General features: G+C 43.3%; 1 protein-coding gene and 1 non-coding gene across 2 annotated transcripts; one reads left to right on the top strand and one right to left on the bottom strand.

The window, feature by feature from the left end:
* Window positions 1–238: 238 nt before the first annotated feature.
* Window positions 239–312, bottom strand: trnat-agu (transfer RNA threonine (anticodon AGU)). The gene has a single exon. It is a non-coding gene; the product is annotated as a tRNA-Thr (tRNA).
* A 10,221-nt stretch (window positions 313–10,533) lies between these two features.
* On the top strand, window positions 10,534–12,632 carry LOC133454817 (E3 ubiquitin-protein ligase TRIM21-like). Its single transcript, XM_061733543.1, has 2 exons — window positions 10,534–10,623; window positions 10,965–12,632. The coding sequence occupies exon 2, from the start codon at window positions 10,974–10,976 to the stop codon at window positions 12,615–12,617; it is 1,644 nt and encodes a 547-aa protein (XP_061589527.1). The 5' UTR covers window positions 10,534–10,623; window positions 10,965–10,973; the 3' UTR covers window positions 12,618–12,632.
* Window positions 12,633–13,244: the final 612 nt, after the last annotated feature.

Below are 13,244 nucleotides of genomic sequence, written 5' to 3'. Positions count from 1 at the left end.
AAGAACAGCAAAGCATTAAAGTGACTAAAAGGAGAAGAACCAGACATTACCTCCCTCTCAAGCAGTCCACATCTCTTAGAAGAACTTGAATGTGTGAATTAACTTTGGTTTAGAAACCTTCAATGTGCCTTTATTTTTTTTAAGCTAGATGTCATTTTTCCATTTCACCACCATGGTTGAACCATGAATGAATGAGACATCTATCATCTTTTTCTCATCCAAAGACAGATGAGTTTAGAGGCTCTGCTGGGATTTGAACCCAGGATCTCCTGTTTACTAGACAGGTGCTTTGACCAACTAAGCCACAGGGCCTCCACAACCTCTCACTTACCTCGTCTCAGACATCAAAACAGTAAGACCTTTAGAGGTGTGACATGCTGGAATGAGAAACAGAAGCCATTGGTGGACCACACGTCCTAAAGGACAAGGCATCTGACTTTGGATAAGAAGGTTGAGAGTTTTAGTCCCTCTGTGGTTAAAGAGACTTGAGACAGTAAGTTCTAGTGTCCTACCTCACATTCACTCTTTACAGGTCACTTCAGTTTAGCTACCGTCTTATATACCTGCTACACATATTTACGTACTGGAAGGTCATGTTAGTCAATAATGGGACTAAGATCAGGGTTTGTTTTTTGTTTTTTTTTTCCTTTTTTAAATCATTCATTCAGGATTCCCTCCATCATCTGTTGACCTTCAGCGTCTGCGTCGGACAACTCTCCTGCGTCTGCGGGCGACGCGGGTCCTACGGACTCTCCGGCGCCTGCGGACGGGGCGAGAGCTCTGTCTGCGTCTGCGTGGCATTGTCAAAAGATGTGATGAGAACTAGTAAGAAGGAGTTCTATTTATAAACTCTGTTACAAGCTTGTTGATGGAATGGAATGGTTCATGGAATTGATGACATCATATCTTCTTCAATGGAATTAATGACATCATAACTTGATGACATCATATATTCTTCAATGGAATTAATGACCATATTATTTGGGGTTTTTGGTTTAGTTTTTACTTCATAACAGTGATGATGTCATAGAAAAAAAGAAAGCAGACTTTTAATTACTTTAAATTACAAAATAGAGAATAAGAGAATGATGACTGTAATAAAACACATCTTACAGGGTTTTTAGCTGTGATTTCACCTGATAAGTTTGGAAACCGCCGCAGACAACAGTGATGTCACAGTCATGTATTGATCATTGATGTGTACAGTCATCTGACAATGATGGCAGGATGAAAACGTCCAATCATGTGCTAACAGTGGAATGATGATCTTCAGCAGTTTCTATTCTGGCTCAGAGGCCAGGGCTTTATGCTCTTATACACTTTCTAAACCCACGCTGACATTTGTGGAAATGCCTGTAAAACCCTTCGTGAAGCTTCCTTAAAACAAGTCCAGAAAAAGCCATTAAAGGTAAAACAGAGACTTGCTTGGGTAAATGAAATCAGACTTAACTCTAGCAGTTAAATATAAAAACACACCAGCTCAGGAGAGCAGTATTATATATGTAGTGGATATGGGTCAATGAAACAGTATGTATGGATATGAATGAAAAGAAAAAAGTATATATGGTATTATAATAGTATATATAGTATAAGGTCATATATGAGGTGTACAACATTATTGACATCTCACCCAGAATGAAGCAGATCCAAGTCGTACAGTGAGATGTTTTTGATTCTGTTTTCCATTCATGTGTCCTCTGCCATTGTTGTAGGTTTTTAAAAATGATTATTGAAAATAACTGCAACAAAAAACAAACATAGTTATTCAAAATAAAAACATTAATGTACAGTATCCAGGGAGAAATGTCCAATTAAGATTATAACCAAAGCACAAAGGAGTTATAAATGAAGGTTTACTTTAGCCTCATGGATAGTGTTTGGCAGGGTATTATCTGTGGATCAGTGTGATGCAGGTGATACCCTCTGATTTTGAATTTAATTCTTAGATAAACTAGTTTCAACATCTGGGAGCTAATTTGGGGTTAATGGTATTTGGCTGTGAATTATTCCTTGCTATTACAATTATTTATTTTATTATTTATTTAATTATTATTTTATTGTATATTATACATTTATTATTTTATGTTTATTCATATCATTCTGAATGGTACCTGGTCCTTTGGTATTTAGTTGTGATGTTACATTCATTCAATGGGATCCCTGGCCATTCACCTTTATTATCTCAGTGTCAAACATGCAATGCCCTTAGTCTTCCACTAGAGGGACGCTCTTGATCAATTTTTGTTAAATTTGTTTCACTGGCCACCAGAGGGGCCCCGATCAATTCAAATGTAATGCTTTATTTCTCCACCAGAGGTTAAAGTTAAAAGTTAAAATAGAAAAAATGGAATAGAGCCGAGAGGTTCAGGTACCAAGAGGATCTTCTGGATCTCTGTCCTGAACTGGACCAGCTGCTCCGGTTCAGACCAACATGATCTTTCAGCTGGAGCTGCTACAGGTCCGACATCTCTGTCACCATGACGACCGTATGGGACGACTACTGGAGATTAAAGCCAGATCCTAAACATCCCATAACTGTGTCTGGACAGAAAAACATTAAAATAGATTTTGCAGCGAAGAACCGGTTCTTTAAAGTTGTCTTTTAAAATAAAACTAAGATGTCACGGAAAGGTTGGTTGGTACTGTTAGGATTTCATGAAAATTGTTAAAAGCTCAAAGCATTTTCCAACACTGGTGGGCTTTCTCTTTATATTCAAAGTAACCTTGTATGCAGTAAGACACAGAGCCACCTCCTGGTGTTACGGGTAGACTCGAAGTTGAGTACAATATACATACCATTGTTGAGAGGAGACATTGGGGGAGAAACAGATGTTTAGCATTGGGGGGGTTTATCTGCCACCTGGGGTGGCACCCCAGGTGAGAGAAATAACAAAGGAGATAGAAGTGACACCTTTTGGGGGTCTTTTTTCCGTTCCCTCCACCAATGAAATTCACTTGCAGAGAACACCCCCCTTTTAGAGTATAAAGTCAACTGGACTCATGAAAACGTGGTGCATTTCTCTCCGACTCACGCGGTCTGAAAGAAGTGTACCCCGGCCGGAGACAACTGTACCTCCGGCCGGAAAAACCTTGTGCTTGACATGATTAAAAGTTGTATTAACCTGTAACTTTATTCCACTAGTCTTTCTTGGTTCTCCAGACAAACGAACACGTATATCTTTCAGTACGAACTGATGTGATTCAGCAATGATGAATAAAGTTTTTATTGAATGTTTAGGTAACTTTCAGAGTCTGATATTAGTCGGCTGCAGGTGCTGCAGGATCCAGAATGTGTTTCTCCAGTGATGGACCGGGATCTAGACCAGTCTCTCTCCTACGGATGCAACACTCCGAGTTACAGCAACTTTGCTCTTTATTTCTCACGTTTGCACCTCGATAATCCCGTTGGCACAAGTTGTCTTTATTTCTGCAGCAGAGGAATCAGATCTTGATGCTTCATGTTTTAAATATAAATGTATATTGTTCACATTGTTATACTTATGAGAGAGGTGATCGCGGACATCCACAATGTGTAAGACTCAATAAACGTGAACATTGGTCTTAATCCGTCAGTATATAATACTCGTGACAATAAAGCGGAACGAGGAGCCGTTTTTCATCCACCAACTTAAGTTCTGGTGTCGGTTCTTAAAATACAAACAAGAAAAGCAGAGTGTAATGATGCACTAACGCTGCCCATAAACATTCACACACCCTCATAATAAAACCACAACTCTTCACGGAACGCAACACAAAGCAAAGAACAGCTTTACCCATAATGCAATGCAGCTGAAATCGGAAGAAATGCCCCAAATAAATGATCTATTCCAGCTCACAGCCGCTGTTTTTATTAATTTGTTTTACCTGTTTTTGCACATTTCTTGTTAGGATGAGCGGTTTTGAATGGATAATTATCTTCATTATCATATTCAAACATATTTGAGGGAGGAGACAGGGCGGAGTGTTGTGCTCCCGCATGTACGCTCAAATCCACGCTGATTGGTATGTACAGAGCAACCTGCGTGGATTTGGGCGTACGCACAGTTTTGTACATCTGAATTTTTGCATACTTTGGTACTTGTAAATTCCAGGCACGGTTTCACGTTGAAATCCACGCACTCTTAGTACATGAGGCCCCAGGTCAGCTGGACATCGCTATAAATCAACCATCGACTCAGTTTTTGTCCAGGAATCATGCTGCAGTTCAGACAACATACAAAATATCAGGTCAATTAATATGTTTAATATTTCTGTTATTATGTTATTCCCTGTGATGCTTGAACTTAATATTTATTGTTGTTTTACCTGCAAAGTTAAGTAAGTTAAACTTCTCTCTTCTGAGACGAAGAGACCCGAGTCTTGACTGAGACCAAGAGACTCGAGTCCTCATTTAAATCCAAGACACCCGAGTCCCTCACTAAGACCAAAAGACTGGAGCATATACAGTAAATCCAGGTCTTAAATCTCTACTCCGGCTTCCTGTCTGTCCCAGAACAGATGTTAAGATCCTCCTTCTGGTCAATTCTGAATGTTCTCAGACCAATTTACATCTCTGATTTCCTGGTCCATGATGAACCAATCACAACCTTCAGGTCTTCTACGTTCTGTACCCAGAGTTAGAACCAAACATGTTGAGGCAGCGTTCAGCTTTTATGCTCTTCACCTGTGGGAGAAACTCCCAGAATGCATCAGGGCTGCTGAAACTCTGAAAACCTCCCATAATGCACTACAACCTTTATTTCTTGCATCTCATTTGTGAATTATTTTTAATTTCTGTCTGTCTTTAATAATCACTCTTTAACTCGTGTCTAGTTAGGTGAGGGAAGTCTGGGCATCTCTGCTGAGGCTGCTGCCCCCGCGACCCGGGAACGGGACCCGGGAACGGATAAGCGGCTGACGATGGATGGATGGATGGTTGGATGGATGGATGGATGGATGGATGGAACTCTTGTCTATGCTGGTACTTTTAAATTTGATATGTCACATTTGAAGTTCTGCACTGTTGTTGAATTGGGCGATAAATAAACTTGCCTTCTCTGTTTCCTGGACTGATTTTGGATTCTGGACTGTTTTGGTAGGATCTCTTCTTCCATATTTGGAACATAACCTTATGCTTTTCTGAAGTTGCCCCAAAACCCTGTTCTGGTCTCCTAACAGTCTGTCTTCATTCTCCAGTGGATCTGCTGCTCACTACCAACCACCTGAAGACCCACACTCTGTTTTTCCAGAGACTAAGTCACCTGAACCTGCGTCTGCTGCCCTCCACGTCTGTTTTTACCAACCTGAATACATTTTTATGTCTCTCTGTAGGTCCAGTTTGCTGATACGTTACAGTAAAAGTGTAAAGATCATCAGTCCCTGAAACATTATCAACACTCTTGTCAGACAAGCGTTTCTGTGATGTTATCTGTAATAAAAATGTCATAAATGAAATCAGACCAAATACGAATGTCAGCTGTTTTAGAAAAAGCTATTATTTAAAATCTATTAGATGAATCCTGCTTGAGGAGTCATTACCTTGGTGGTTTGTAAATGTTCATTTTTATTAATAAATGGAACTTTATGGTAATATCAAATGTGTCCCCTCTCACTGATCCCCACAAATTAACTGCATGGCATTAGTGGTTTTAAGGAGGAAATTAGTTGATACACATATTGAAGTGCGCACAAAGATGAGTGCATGATGGGCCGGTGGTTTGTAACCGCCCCCGGTGATGTGGAGAAGAAGCTTCCAGAAGATCCAGAGAGATTCTGTGACTGGGTTTGACAGAGGAAGGCAGATTTTACTTTGAGCTTCAGGGTAAACACAAGAGCAGATGGATGGAGGAGTGTGAAAATGTACAATGGATGGTTAAGATGGTTATTATTATTATTATTATTAGTATTATTATTAGTATTATTATTAGTATTATTATTATTATTATGTATAGTATATTATATTATTATTAGTATAGGTATCGGATAGGTGAATGGATGAATGAATGGGATGCCTGGGTCTGGGGCCCTCCGTTGTCGGGCCTGCGCGGGTGTCGCCTTGTTGGGGGGTTCCCTCTCTCCGGGCCCGTCTCTGGTCCCCCCCGCTGCCTCTACGGCGGGGCGCCCCTCTGGTCTTGGAGGGCCACTTTCGTGGGGGACGGGTGCGCCTGCCCGCGTCGGCGGCCGGGGCGGCTCTGTCTCTCCGGGCGGGCTGGCCCCCTGCCGGGTGGGGGTCGCTGGCCTGAAGGGTGAGGGCCTCCTGGCCGCGTGTCCGGCCCGGACCGGGTGGCCGGGGATTGCCTGGGTCGCGGTCCGCCGCCGCGGGATCCCTGGCTGCTTCTTTCCGCGCCGTGGGGGCCCCGCCCGCGGGCCCCCTCGGCCGCCGCCGGGTGGGGGGGGGGGCCTCGCAGGCGGTGGGTTGCCTCCCTCCTACTTCTCCCCTCTGTGGGGTTGCCGGTGGCCTGGGTTCCGGGCTCTTCCTTGTCGGCCTCTGGTCTCACGGGTGGCGGGGTTGCTCCCCCCCCTCCCCCACTATAGATACACTTCAGGTGGAGCTTTGTTTGGTTTATTACACACACACACACACACACACACACACACACACACACACACACACACACACACACACACACACACACACATATAGTAATTTAGTCACACGCATACACACACACACACACACACACACACACACACACACACATGCATGATCATATACATACACACACACACGCATAGACATACACACTGGCTTGTTCACCTGCATGCTGGCTCTCTAGTTTTTGGGTTTAGGTAGCGGTAGCGATAGCTTAGCTCAGACTGCGATCAGATCTCAAGATTTAGGTCGATTGCTGTTCGTGTTTTGGATGGCTCCGTGCCGGTTTCGTGCTTTGTTTGTGGTTTTTTTGTTGCAGATTTCCAGTGCTTGACGTGTGTCTCCGTGTGTTCCTGCTTCCTGGATTGGCAGTGGATGTCGTCACCACCCCCCCCCCCCCACCCCCTCCCCCCCCCAAAAAAAAAAAAAAAAAAAACACTGGGTTTGTATGTGTATATTTATGTATGTGTACGCATATGTGTGCGTATATATATGTATATATTACATATAGTAATAATGCACATATATACACTTTTGGTTTCTACCGTCATGGTATCAATCAATAATATGTGTGCAGACAAGGTAAAAATTAAAAAAAAAAAAAAAAAAAAAAAAAAAAAAAAAAAAAAGAAAATGTACAATGGTTGTCCAATACGACACGTTATCTCGCTAAAAGATGTCCTTGTAATTAGTTTCCAGTTGTGTTTTCCCCAGTGGGACTGAACCTACATAAAACTAAGAATATTCAGTCGGTGGACCAGTAGATTCAAGTTCCACATTGACCCAGAGTTGATTGAAGATAAGAGAGATAAGATAAGATAGACCTTTATTACTCCCTCAACGGGGAAACTCACGTGTTAGCAGCAGTACACTTAACATACACACACACACACACACACACACACACACACACACACACACACACACACACACACACACACACACACACACACACACACACACACACACATACACACACACACACACACACACACACACACACACACACACACATGCATGCAGGGAAGGGAGGTAAAAAGGTAAAAAAGTAAAATATATATATAATTACAAAGTATGGACAGTATATACATTGCAGTGGAGATAAAAAGATAAAAAATATAAGATAAAAAAATAGTGCAAAGGAAAGAAAAACAGTGCAAAAAAAGCAGGTAGAATTAGTGTGAGGTAGACAGGTATTGTATGGATATTGCACATGTGATTATTGCACATCTAGTTATTGTACATGTTATTGTCCGTTAGCCACTGAGAGCAGTCCTGGTTGTAGAGTCTGATGCAGCGGGGAGGAAGGACCTGCGATGCCTCTCAGTGACGCATCGCGGGTGACGAAGCCGGTCACTGATGGAGCTCTCCAGGGCTCTGACAGTCTCATGAAGGGGTGGGAGACATTGTCCATGATGGAGGACAGCTTAGCCACCATCCTCCTCTCCCCCACCACCTCCACAGGGTCCAGACTGCAGCCCAGGACAGAGCCGGCTTTCTTCACCACCTTGTCCAGTCTCTTCCTCTCTGCTGCAGTGATGCTGCTGCTCCAGCAGACACACCATAAAAGATGGCCGACGCCACCACAGAGTCATAGAAGGTCCTCAGGAGGACGTCCCTCACTCCAAAGGACCTCAGTCTGCGCAGCAGGTGGAGGTGGAGGAACCGACTCACAGCAGCTGTTCTGTAACCGGGACGGCCCTGCACTGAGCTCAAGCTTCCTTCTTGCTTGAAGAGGCTGCTTCTTTTCACCCAACAGGCTGTAACCTCTCTGGCCAGACGCAGCGCGCGGCAGGATCACGTTATTCCAGTGGGTTCAGTGTATAGCCCAGGAGTGCTGCATGTCTTTGTGAGGGTCACATTAGCTATCCAAGGGAACATGGGGAGAACATGCAAACTCCACACAGAAAGGCCTTGTGGGTGCTGAAGTCATGGGGGAAGTAAACATGCACTCAACACCAACAGCATCCTGTGGGTGAGCTGTGCGGCGGCTGCACTACCTAGGGAGCCCCCATGACCACGGGAGGATGCAGCCAGGAACCCTACGGTGATAGACCAGGACCCAGCCGAGCACCAGCCGCCTGGCATAGGCCGATCACGGGCCCAAGAGGTCCACACCCTCCAGACCAAACTTCACTCCAGGACATGAATGCAACAGATGTTTGACATCCATGAATGCAGCACGTTTCTTCACAACTGAAGAAGTAGAGTCAGGAAAAGGGAACAGTCTTTTGTCTTGGAAGAGAAGAGGAGAATCCCTGGAAGCCTCACCGGCACGGCGTGGAATATCATTCCTCATTTGAAAGAAGTGCACGAGTCAGAAAGGGTCGGGGTGGTTTACCATCACTAGGCTTGGGTCGGAGAGTGAGATGAGCAAATCAGCCAGCCTGAGGGAGTCCGTCAGCAGCTTGCAACAAATTCAGTTGGGCCACACCTTCAGCCCCTCCACCTACCAGCCGTACGTTGTTGCTCCTGGCTCTGACCTCCAGGTCCTCACATTTAACGGTCAGCAACATTTCAAAATCAACACAGATCACAGACAGCAGTTCACTGAGGTCATCAAAAAAGTCTGCAAAGTATTTGTGGGCCTTTAAACCTTCAGAAACAGGACTCTGGATGAGGCCTGCAGCTGTACAGCCACGTATTCAAAAGACTGGAACCTTCAAGGTGTTAACTCTGGACATTGAAATGATTCATTGAATAAGTCTGCAACCCCTCAGGTCCCCCGGCCCTGCCTGTGATACGTCCTCCCTGTTTCAGGAGACAGGATTTACTCTTTGGTTTTGCACCGAGACAGTTCCAGGGAGGATTATCACTCCATGATTTGTTATAATGCACAGACTTTGCTGTGTGTTCGCTTGCTCATTGTCCAGAAGCTATCGCAGGTAATCTCACATGGAAAGAAGGAAAAAATCAGGGGAAAATCAGCATAAAATCAATAACATAAGCAAATCAAGCAGAGAGCAAGCAGAGGAAGTGTCTGAACTGTAAAGCAGCAGGAATGAGGAGGAATATAGTTTTATTGTCCGTACCGCCCAATCATGATCTGAACTTTGAATTTAAGATAAACAACATTGTAAAAGTGAATGTTTGAACAACGAGCTGCAGACGAAGCTTCACTTCATCTTAGTCATCACATCAACTCTGCTGTTTGACAATAATCCTGTAAATCAGAGGAAGGAACCAGAGCAGAAGGAGGAAGGAGGAAAGTTCAAGTGTGACGGAGCAGAAATCCAGTCCAGAAGATTCCTGTTCGTCTCTGAAAGAAGGTCCAAGCGAGTCCATCAGGTTTTCCTCCACAACACAGCAGAGTCTCTGAGACACTGGTGAGTCCAGCTCATCACATTTCCTGCTTCAAAAGGAAATGGAAACATGCTCATTTTCCACAATTATTCTGGACAATTTCTGAGTTCCATTCAGGAGCTTCAGGTGTATGAAAGTCTCTTTTTTTCTGGTTCATATCTCAGTTTTAGACATAGAACACAAATCTTTTTGTTGACATTACTACCTGGACGCTGCCCAAATACAGTTTATAGTCAGAGATGGTTCAAAAATCTTAAATCTTAAATAAGACCCGACCCAGCTTCTGGATGATGTTTAGTTCCTGCTGACACTTTTGCATTACTAAAATATAAAAACTTCCTGATTAGATCCTAAAAACAGCCATGAAGAGTTGAGATTCCAGCACAAACAGAGATGTCGAACAGGTGAAGGTGAAGAGTTTAGTGTTTATCTACAAAAAGATGGACTAATGTGAGTTAGTAAAAAGTTTTCAGGAGGATGAAGACGGCAACGACAGATAACATCAGGTAAAACAGGCATAATGAAAGTCACGTGACAGTAATCAGGTGGAAAGAGCAGAACTGTAGGAGGAGCAGCAGAACTGGAAATACAGGAAAACTTCAACGTCACATGGTTGAGTGAATCAGAATGTTTGTCAGAGCGACAGAAGAGCTGCAGCAGAGACTAAACCTGTCTGATTCTGGGTTTCTGAGTAAATTCAGATTTCAGAGTTTGTTCTCAACAACTCAGCAGAGAGTCTGGAGACACTGGTGAGTCCAGAAGAAAACATTTACTGTGTTTCTGTCAGCGGGACGACAAAACTTCAACTCTGTTTACTAAATGTTATTCTGGAAAACTCAATCTGACTCTGGTCAAAGAACAGAAACGTTTAGAGGAAAATGATTCACATGAAATAGTTAATTATTCTGGAGTCGTGACATTAATAATCTAAACTTGTGTTGATGAAACGTTCCTCCTTTTACTGTCAGACGGGTGTTTTCTCTGAGGATTCATGACATTCTTTGTTCTGTTTCCTTCTCTCTCGTTGTTTTTCACTTCTTCATTTCATTATTGCAGCTTTGATGTTTCACACTTTCACTTTTGTTTCCAGAGAACCAACATGTCTGCTGGCAGCAACCTGAGATCTGCAGATCAGTTCCTGTGCTCCATCTGTCTGGATGTGTTCACTGATCCAGTCAGCACACCATGTGGACACAACTATTGTAAAACCTGCATCACTCATTTCTGGGATGATAATGTTCTCTACAAGTGTCCCATATGTCAGGAGATGTTCCACACCAGACCTCAGCTGAAAGTCAACACCTTCATCAGAGAGATGGTTTCTGAGTTCAGACGTGAAGCTCAACAGAAATCCAGCAGCAGCAGCTCAGAGCAACAAGCTGCAGAACCAGGAGAAGTTCCCTGTGACGTCTGCACTGGAACCAGACTGAAGGCCCTGAAGTCCTGCTTGGTGTGTCTGGCCTCCTACTGTGAGACTCACCTGGAGCCTCATCTGACAGCTTCACGTCTGAAAAGACATCAGCTGGTGGAGCCTGTGGAGAACCTGGAGGACAGGATTTGTACGAAGCACGATAAACCTCTGGAGCTGTTCTGTAAGACCGACCAGACATGTGTCTGCACGCTCTGCCCTGTTTTAGACCACAAGAATCATGAGTTTGTTCCTCTGAGAGAAGAATATGAAGGAAAGAAGGCAGAGCTGCAGAAGACAGAGGCTGAGATTCAGCAGATGATCCAGAAGAGACGACTGAAGATTCAGGAGATCAGAGCGTCTCTGAAGATCAGTAACGATGCTGCAGACAGAGAGAAAGCAGAAGGTGTTCAGGTCTTCACTGATCTGAAGGAGTCTGTTGAGAGACGTCTGAAGGAGTTCATGAAGGAGATGGAAGACAAACAGAAAACTGCAGAGAAACAGGCTGAAGACTTCATCAAAGATCTGGAACAGGAAATCTGTGAGCTGAAGAAGAGGAGCTCTGAGGTGGAGCAGCTCTCACGCTCTGAAGATCACCTCCACCTCCTCCAAAGATTCTCATCCCTGGAAGATGCTCCACCCACCAAGAACTGGACAGAGGTCAGAGTCCATCCACCTTCATATGAGGGGACTGTGGTGAGAGCTGTGGACCAGCTGGAGAAGAACTTCAGAGAGAAGATGAAGAAGCTGCTTGAAGCTGAGCTGAGGAGGATCCAGCAGTTTGAAGCTGATGTGACTCTTGATCCTGATACAGCATGTCCCTGGCTCATCCTGTCTGAAGATGGAAAACAAGTGTATGATAGTGATGTGAAGAAGAATCTTCCAGATAATCCAGAAAGATTCTCCAACTGTCTTAATGTTTTAGGAAAACAAAGTTTCTCTTCAGGCAGATTTTACTTTGAGGTTCAGGTTAAAGGAAAGACTAAATGGGATGTCGGAGTGGCCAGAGAGTCGGTCAACAGGAAGGGAGACATCACATTCAGTCCTCAGAATGGTTACTGGACTGTTATTCTGAGGAAAGGAAATGAGTACGAAGCTGCTAATGATTCTCCAGTCCGTCTCCATCCCAGTTCTCCTCCTGAGAAGTTGGGGGTGTTTGTGGATTATAAGGAGGGTCTGGTCTCCTTTCATGATGTAGATGCTGCAGCACTTCTCTACTCCTTTACTGGCTGCTCCTTCAGGGAGAAACTACACCCGTTCTTCAGTCCCATGCTCAATGATGGAGGTAAAAACTCTGCTCCTCTGATCATCTGTCCTGTCAATCAAACTGTCTGATCTTTGATGTAATGGATCTTCATCAACTCTCAATGTTCATTGTGTGTGTGTGTGTGTGTGTGTGTGTGTGTGTGTGTGTGTGTGTGTGTGTGTGTGTGTGTCGTTCAGGTAGGAGTGTATGATCACATGGTGTGACTTCATTTCTCATTGCAACCAAATATTCAATTAGAATGATGTAATTTGGATCAATTTATATCATTTATTGGATATAAATGATTCAATATTTTATATAGATTATTATATTAATATTACTATTTAATAGAGCAGAGAGAGGACTTTTTTAGTATTTTTATTATAATTTTTTATATTAATTTAAGGAGACAGAGAAGGATCTTACAGACCACAAATAAGAAACCACCTACTTGTGTGGTGTCAAGGGTCATCCACCATGAATTACACTTCAATTTGATCAAAAACACGCTCTGGCCCAATTATTCTTTGATAATACGTTAATAATAAGTTTTGTTCTTGTAAGTTTCAGTTAAGTTGTATTTTTCTGTCTGTAATGTGTAATGTGGAGTTATTTCACCTTTTCTTTTAACATATTCTGAATAATACACTTGAATTTGGTTTGTTAAATATTGTTAAGTTACCATTTAAGATTTAGACAAATTATTCTTCAGGTTT

Source organism: Cololabis saira, chromosome 11 (genome assembly GCF_033807715.1).
Source record: "Cololabis saira isolate AMF1-May2022 chromosome 11, fColSai1.1, whole genome shotgun sequence".
Lineage (NCBI taxonomy): Eukaryota > Metazoa > Chordata > Actinopteri > Beloniformes > Belonidae > Cololabis > Cololabis saira.
The sequence above is the reverse complement of the archived record's forward strand: the minus strand, read 5'-3'. Positions and strand labels throughout refer to the sequence as shown.

Bases quoted from the DNA above. Each gene is read 5' to 3' on its own strand.
- LOC133454817 (XM_061733543.1), top strand. From the start codon at position 10,974: ATGTCTGCTGGCAGCAACCTGAGATCTGCAGATCAGTTCCTGTGCTCC.